The sequence below is a fragment of the Podarcis cretensis genome (genome assembly GCF_951804945.1).
Source record: "Podarcis cretensis genome assembly, chromosome: 2".
NCBI classification, from domain to species: Eukaryota; Metazoa; Chordata; class Lepidosauria; order Squamata; family Lacertidae; genus Podarcis; species Podarcis cretensis.
Genome location: NC_137171.1, coordinates 54638312 through 54646631, shown reverse-complemented (window position 1 = coordinate 54646631; position 8320 = coordinate 54638312). Strand labels below are relative to the sequence as shown.

Sequence of the window (8320 nt, the reverse complement as noted above, 5' to 3'; positions counted from 1 at the left end):
TATAAAAGAAGAAGTGAAGCTGCTGAAGAAAGCATATAGTATTCTGCTAGAATGGGAAACAAAAGATGTGGAGGTCAAATCCGTTATGATCAAATGGGCACAAGATATTGGACATAATATACAATTTGAGGACTGGGAAAAGTTGTGGAAGGTAGATTTGAAATTTACAAACTGCTCTCTTTTGAAAGAAAACTATATGAAAATGATGTATAGATGGTATATTACACCAGTAAAAATGACAAAAATGTATAAAATGGGGTCAAATACATGTTGGAAAGGTAAAGAAAAAGAAGGTACTTTGTATCACATGTGGTGGGAATGTAGAGAAGGTTAAAAATTTTGGGAGATGATATATAACGAATTGAAAAAAATGTTTAAAATGACATTTGTAAAAAAAATCAGAAGCATTTTTGTTAGGGATTTTAGGACAAGACCTGCCAAGAAAAATAAAGAACTTATTTATGTATGCTACAACAGCTGCAAGAGTCTTGTTAGCACAAGGATGGAAGAATGAGGAAATCCCAAAGAACAATGGCAAGAAAAATTGATGAGCTATGCGGAGTTGGCAAAGTTAATATATAAATTATGGGAGAATGACAATTGCGACTTCAAGGAAGAATGGGAACTTTTTACAAACAATTTAAAAAGACAACAAAAAGATTTGGACTCCTTGGCAGGTTTTGAATAAACATCCACAAATTTATTAGTAGAATATATGATAGACAAGGCAATGATATGTACAATTTCACAACATGCAGAGAATAACAGGTATAAACAAATCAGAGAGGGAAGCTGAGGGAAGTCTCTGGTGGGTGGGAGAGGGAGGGAGGGAGAGGGAAAAGGGGGAAATGTAATTGGTTATATTGATTTATAATTTGATTTGTTAAATTTGTTCAATAAAAATATGTAAGAAAAAGAAAAGAAACTGAAACAGGGTCAGGTTGCATTCTCCAAAATGCCTATACAGTGGTACCTCGGGTTACATACGCTTCAGGTTACATACGCTTCAGGTTACAGACTCCGCTAACCCAGAAAGAGTACCTCGGGTTAAGAACTTTGCTTCAGGATGAGAACAGAAATTGTGCTCCGGTGGTGTGGCAGCAGCAGGAGACCCCATTAGCTACAGTGGTGCTTCAGGTTAAGAGCAGTTTCAGGTTAAGAACGGACCTCCGGAATGAATTAAGTACTTAACCTGAGGTACCACTGTATATAATATGCTGCTATCAACAAAAAGCCATGCCGTCTTTTGAGGAAGGGCCTGTGATTCAGTAGTAAATCCCATGCTAACCTTTTCTGGAAAACTCCAACTGCTGAGATAATCGCATTTCAGAACAGAAACATGGCTGTTTCTTTACACTGCATTTAGATGTATTTCTTTTCAATGAAAATTCCCCAGCATCCCAATTCATGGAACCTTGTGGTTGATTGACCACAGAAATGGTGCGGCGGCAACGGGAGGCCCCATTAACTAAAGTGGTACCTCAGGTTAAGAACAGTTTCAGGTTAAGAACGGACCTCCAGAACAAATTAAGTTCTTAACCCAAGGTACCACTGTAATATCAATCTGAAAGTAAAAACAGGGGTCAATTTAATACCAGTTAAAGCATTCTCATACCATTTTAACAGCTATAGCTTCCCCCCAAAGAATTATGGGAAGTGTAGTTTGTTACAGCTGCCAAGAGTGATTAGGAAATACTTCACACATAGCAACTCTTCCTTGTATTTCGGTGGAAGTACCTTTCCTGGAGCATTTATTCATGAGTACATCTACTCACTAATAAGTGTTCTAGCTTGCTGGCTGCTACAGAGGATACTTTGTTGCCATTTCAGATCACAAGTTTGTATAGTACCCCTCATTTGGTCTGTCCTGTTATTTCCTTAGACATACCAGGGGTGGAACAGCAGATGCAGATGCTACGTAAAACACTGCCTTATTACTGGATTATAACTTCAAGCAGGAAAAAACAACCCCCAAATTATTAGTTTCTGGAACTTTGGAGCAATTGTTCACTCAAGCCAATATGATTTAGTTCCTCTCCTCCCAGGCATTAGTTTGAAAGTCTGAAAACACAGGTAAGTACATCTTTTGTTTCTGCCAGCCTTCAAAGGGAGCAACAATACAGGACTTGTGTGGAGTATTTATGGGTGGGAGGACAAGCAGTTAGCTTTAGATCTATAATTTGTAGCATCTAGTAACTAGCAACTAATACACCCTATCCTTGGGGATATTTAAAAATGGAACTTGTCTGCTAAGATTCCCATGAAATCTGGGACTATTTTATAACAAAAGCCTTTGAAAGTATCAGTTCCAAAGAGAAATGCTGTACGATATACTCCTTCCTGCCTGTTCTTCCCATTCTTCCATTGCTCGCGCCATGATGTCCAGTTAATTGCCATTTACATTATTATTAATCCATTTCATCATGGGTATCAAGATCACATAAGGTCAGTCAACCTCTGACTTGATGCATACATATGGGGAGAGGGATCAAGGTCATATCTGTGACTGCTGCATGCTCAAGGTGACATTTGCACAGACGCCTATACATCTGAGCATGCATGTTCATCTCATTCATTCTAAGGTGTAAGAGCACAGGCTTTCTTTGAAAATGGCATCTTGAACACAGAAAGAGCTGGATTGGAGCCAGTGGGCACAAATGCAGCCCCACCTCCATGCATTAATTTCCATGTGGAAATGAGCGAAGGCAGAGGACTAAACCTCACTGCGCAATGAAATCCTCTGAATTTCATAGGTACATGAGCATTTAATGAATGTGCACATATGCACACACACCTTCAAAATATGTAGTATGACTGCCCCCTCTATACTAGCAAGTTCTCTGTCTTAGACAGGGATCCCTTACTTTTCAGGTTCTGCATTAGGTGCTATAGTATACCTTATACCTAACAATTGTTACTCTCTTTTGTTTTGTTGACTTTTTTTATAGGGATGGTCAAACCCCTCAATTTTGGTTCTCGTTTTTCCAGTCTTCAGTTCTCCACATTTCCACAGCAATTTGAATTTTTTTTAAAAAATATACCCATAAATTTTTTCAACATTTTAACACAAATTTCTCCTAATAAATGTATGTGGGTACTGTATGCTGTTTTGACTAACGAACACATTTTTTGTGAGCACTTTACCAGAATGTATGCATTTCTCATGAATAGAAGTGTTTATATGTATTCATTACCCCAGGACGCGGGCGGCGCTGTGGTGTAAACCACTGAGCCTTGGGCTTGCCAATTGGAAGGTCGGCAGTTTGAATTCCTGCGACGGGGTCAGCTCCCGTTGCTCGGTCCCTGCTCCTGCCAACCTAGTAGTTCAAAAGCACGTCAAAGTGAAAGTAGATAAATAGGTACTGCTCCTGGGGGAAGGTAAACAGCGTTTCTGTGTGCTGTTCTGGTTTCACCAGAAGTGGCTTAGTCATGCTGGCCACATGACCCAGAAAAACTGACTGCGGACAAACATCGGCTCCCTCAGCCAGTAAAGCGAGATGAGCATCGCAACCCCAGAGTCATTCGCAACTGGACTTAACTGTCAGGGGTCCTTTACCTTTACCTTTTTATGAGGTTTTGAATGTATTACTCAACCGGAGAACTGCACTGTGAAATTCAGGAAAGTGCAAATGTGTGTGGAAGGGGCAGGGCAGAGGTGACTTAGAATCTGGCTGGCCCCACTGCTGTTACATGACAGCATCTGGCCCAATCCAGACTGGCACAATCATCTGCCTGCCCCTGCCCCTGCCCCTGCCTTGTACCCTGTCCATTGTGTGTGGCAGGGCAGTAGATACAGCAGTGCCCCCCCCACTCCCTAAAGCTTTGCCATGCTATGGGCGGTAGCGTGGATTTCGGATTACTTTCTAAATATTCCAGTGGTGGAAATATTACAAAATAGAGACAACAATCTCTGGAAACTCTTCTGTCTTGATGGTAGCTACCACTGTCCTCGAAAAGGATATACAGCTGGGCAAAGGATCAGTTCAGATAGCTCAGTATGAGACTCTTAATCCGAGGTTCAAGCCCGATGTTTGGTGAAAGATTCCTGAGTTGCAGGAGGCTGGACCAGATGACTCTCATGGTCTCTTCCAACTTCTACGTCTCTTGCTTTATTTCATACTTTATTTCATCCTTGGTGTCACAAGTTGCCCTAGATCAGCTTGTCCTTACCCAAGAAAAAAACCTCTGCATGTAGTTCAAGCTCCGCTTTGCATTAGAACAAGAACAAAAAACAAAACAAAAACCAGCCAATTTAATTGAGATTTCAAATGCTGTCAAGGTTTTCCTAAAGCAGTTCTTATTATGGAGAACAAACATCCCACAGGAGAACATCCAAAATTAACTGTCCTACAGAGATCACACGAGGTTGGAACAAATAGAGTACTTCAGAAGCAGCATATCTGTTTCTTTCTCCAGAGCTAAACTAATCACCTGGAGGCTTTTATTTTAGATTTCTCCTATCTTGTTTTGTTGAAAAAGTAATAATGTTGCAGAGAGTGATGTTTTTAATGCAAAGTAGCTTAATTCTGCACAATCATACTTTTTTCAGCTGATCCCAGTTACAGCTCCAGCTTCAGTTCACCCTCTTAATCCCCTAAAAATGCATTTATCATACTAGTTGGTGTTTTCTAGTCCTTTGTGCAGAGGCTTGTTTTGTGTTTTTTATTCTCTGTCATCCTTTTACACTCCTCCTCCTCTGTTCCTAAAACAGGATAAGCTTCATAAAATGCTTTTTTAAAAAAATGTTAATAAAATAGTTGAGCCCAGTTACTGATCTATGTTACAGTGATACAGAGCCAGAATAGCTCACATCAAGCCCATATATATATATATATATATATATATATATATATACACACACATACATACACACACACACCAGCCCCACTCCTGGTTCAGAATCAGACTTAGCCATTCCCCCTTGCCTGAAATATGTGTAGGAGGATCAGCTTGGCAACCTACGAGTTAACAAGGCAGCACGTGTTAAGTTGAGCTAAGTGAGTAATGCACCTAGTTAAAGTTTTCTACGCGGCTGCAATTTGGGGAGTGAAAGAAAGGGAAAGAGCCAGATCAGAAGCTGTTATTTCACGAGCTGAGCTCATTTTAAAGAGGGTCATGAACACAAGGTCAGTAGCACTTGCAGAAATTAGTATCTTGCTCCAGTTTCTTTTCTTTTTTCTTTTTCCACAGCTTCCTTCTTCAGAGAGGAGAAGCATTCTGGAAGAAGGTTTTAACTCCCAAAGCTTATGACCCTTCTTCATCATCAGGGTGAAACTTGTTCAGTGGATAATGATTTGAACTGTCTAACGCTGAGTTGTGGGGGGGGGGATTTCTTTCTAAGGAAGGGGGTGGAGAGAGAACTTAGCAACATTAGATCTGTCTTTATTCAGCCACACACACACACACACACACACCCCTACTCCTCTGTGTGATATGGGTCGGTGCTGGTTTTTGCAGGCCAGGACTTGAATCTGGAATTTACCTAATCTGCTTCACTTCAGCTCCGTGTACAGTTGTGAAAGGTGCCAAACAGGTTGAGTCACTTTTTCTGCTGTGGGAGGAATACTGATTTCTCAGGCTGGCTTTGGATGATTAAGTCAGCTAAGAAGAGGCAAGAGACAAAAACTGCCAGTCTCCTCAAGTCAAGCGAGGCTCTTTTACTCCCAGGTATGCCAAAGTAATGATTGCCGTCAAAGTGACTTGCAGATGAGAAAATCTAGAGAATGAAGAGAGATGCCTTTTTGAGAGAGAGTGAAGCACTGTGGGTGGGCCAACAGAGTGATGCCTGTTCAGTGTTGGCCTGTTTAGAAAAGGGGAGTGGAGGCAGGAATGTGTTCAGCCATGTGTTTTACCAGAACACCTTCTGGCTTTTCTCTGGAGTGATCATTTTTACTGCTTTCACAGTTATTCTTTGCATGCCATTTTTAAGATGGGCTGATCCCTCGGCAATACATCTGAATAGGAACATGATGCCCTGGTGTCAACATCTCACTTTGAGTGGAATTTATGGGGTCCTCTAATTTTTATTTTTATAATCACCTGTGCCAGTGTGTGAGATGCAGCTGCCTCCTTCCTGCCACACAGCAGCCAATGGGTATGATTCTGCTTACTGGTACTTATATTCACAAATGACTAATGCCAACCTTTCTTTGTTTTGGGGGGTTGGGACACACCATACAAATCAGCTCATGAGGCTTTGCTTCGACTTGTAGGTGGCATGCATTTCATAATACCAAAGTAGTCAGGTGCTGCAATTGGTCTCTCCCTCTCTGTTGTTTTCTCCTGACAGGATGGCGATTTTCGCATTCTAACAATTGCAAGAGTCCTTCCTGAGCAACGTATTTGGTCACGGCAAACATCATGTGGAGTTTTCCGGCTCTGCTTTGAAATTCGGTGAAAAGGGGGGAGAAAGAGTATGGATGATTCGGCCTTCTTTGACATGCTAGAATGCCCAGTGTGCCTGGAGAAGCTGGACGTCTCGGCCAAAGTACTCCCCTGCCAGCACACCTTCTGCAAGCCTTGCCTCCAGAGGATCTTGAAGTCACACAAGGAGCTTCGGTGCCCGGAATGCCGAGCCCTGGTCCTCTGCAGCATTGAGGAGCTTCCAGCCAACTTGCTTTTGATCCGCTTGTTGGATGGAATCAGATTTGGACCCAATAGGATGAAGTTTGGCTCACTGCAAAGATCTGGGGTCCTCTCCTCTCCTGCCTCCATCAGGCGATTCCAGGAAGAGCCAAGAGCTGTGCAACTCAATCAATACAGGCTGACTGCCAGTCCCAGGATCCCTATGGAAGGGGTAAGGAGGGTCCATTTATTTTACCGCTAACTTTATCAAGCAGGACACACTTTTGTAGGCCACATTTCATTTCAAAGGGTCGAATGTATTCAGTTTGTGTATAGAGTTGGGTGCTTTCTTCCCCAACAACCCAGCTATCTCAACTGGATTTATGTTGCAACTCCCTTTTAAGTTTAAACTTATTCCAGCTGGAACCATTTCATGTGACAAATCCGGCTACTAGGCTTTTAGGGGATTGCCATCTCCAGCAGAGCTCAAAATTGTGCTGAGACTTTTCAGGTGACATTGCTGTACTTCTATTTCCAATCCAAGATTAAACCAGGGAACAGACGATTTATACATTTGGCAGAGCCAAACTACTTTCACACCTGTCGAGGACTGAGAAAGGGTTGATTTTCACTGACCTTTTTAAATAAAAACCTGAAGGAATGCTTTGTCCTGTGCCAGTACAACCTGAGTAGGAAATATATATATCTATAATAAGACTAAGAATCGAGTTACTAGAACTTCTAACTAGATGTGTGACTGGGTCTGAGTATGGGTAAAAAGTAGGTCAGCTGTGCCCTAGTTTTTAGTTTCTTCTTCCTCCTGCCTGTCGCACCAGTTCTTCTATCCTCAAGTGCCTTCACGAAAAGCTCATTGTGTGATTCCTCCCCTCCTCCCATGTTTGATTTCACAATTATGTGAAGGCACAAAGTGTTTGGATTTGGGTGCTTGGCAGACTGTGAGAATCATATACGTATGGCTGTGAATGCTTCTTCAACAGTTTTGCTTGGAGATCACTTTTTCAGGGAGTTTCTGCAGCTGGTTAGCCGTTATGTAACTATACTCCTTGGGAGTAATATGTATCTCAAACAACCCTACTATAGTTCCCCTTTATCAGCGGTCATTTAAAGTAATACTTAAGGGAAATGCATGCGAAGGAACTCTCAATGGGTTGTTGCTGGTTTTGCTACATTTCTATCCTTTCTTTCCTCCATGGAGCTCAAAGCAATGCCTATAGGTCTCCCTGCTCCATTTTATCCCCACAACAACCCTGGGAGATAGGACAGGCTGGGGTTGCATATGCACCAAACTTTTAAAGCACCCCCCAAAAATCCTGGGAACTAAAGTTTACCTTTCACAGAGCTACAATTACCCACACCCTTAACAACCTACAGTTCCCAGGATTCTTGGGGTAGGGGAATATGCTTTAAATGTTTTTTAAATGCATGGTGGATACACAGATGGAGAGATAATTGCTGGTCGAAGGTCACCCAGTGAGATTCATATGGCTGAATCCTGGTCTCCCTGGTTCTAGTCTAACATTCTTATCACTATGTCACACTGGTGGGGTTTTTGTTGTCGTAACCCAGAAAAAAAATTATGTTCAGCTATCTTATTATCTTTTGATTCTGGGTGGCATCATTTTAATTCATTAGGGCAGTAGTCCAGATAAGCAATCAGAACAAGTCAAAATGGGTGAGCGCCATACCTGTCAAACTTGGTATTATCTGTAACCTAGATCAATCATCGCTTGCTGGA

General features: G+C 41.8%; 1 protein-coding gene across 4 annotated transcripts in view; it reads left to right on the top strand.

Moving 5' to 3' along the window:
* The first annotated feature begins 4979 nt into the window (after positions 1 to 4979).
* Positions 4980 to 8320, top strand: part of SH3RF2 (SH3 domain containing ring finger 2) — an 81124-nt gene continuing 77783 nt past the window's right edge. The window contains exons 1-3 of one of the 4 annotated variants that reach the window (XM_079967964.1): positions 4986 to 5126; positions 5514 to 5667; positions 6290 to 6796. In XM_079967964.1, the coding sequence (XP_079824090.1) occupies positions 6416 to 6796 (381 nt within the window). In that variant the 5' untranslated portion in view covers positions 4986 to 5126; positions 5514 to 5667; positions 6290 to 6415. Of the gene's footprint in view, positions 5127 to 5508; positions 5668 to 6289; positions 6797 to 8320 lie in introns of those variants that run through there. The other 3 variants (XM_079967961.1, XM_079967963.1, XM_079967962.1) reach the window with 3 other exon arrangements.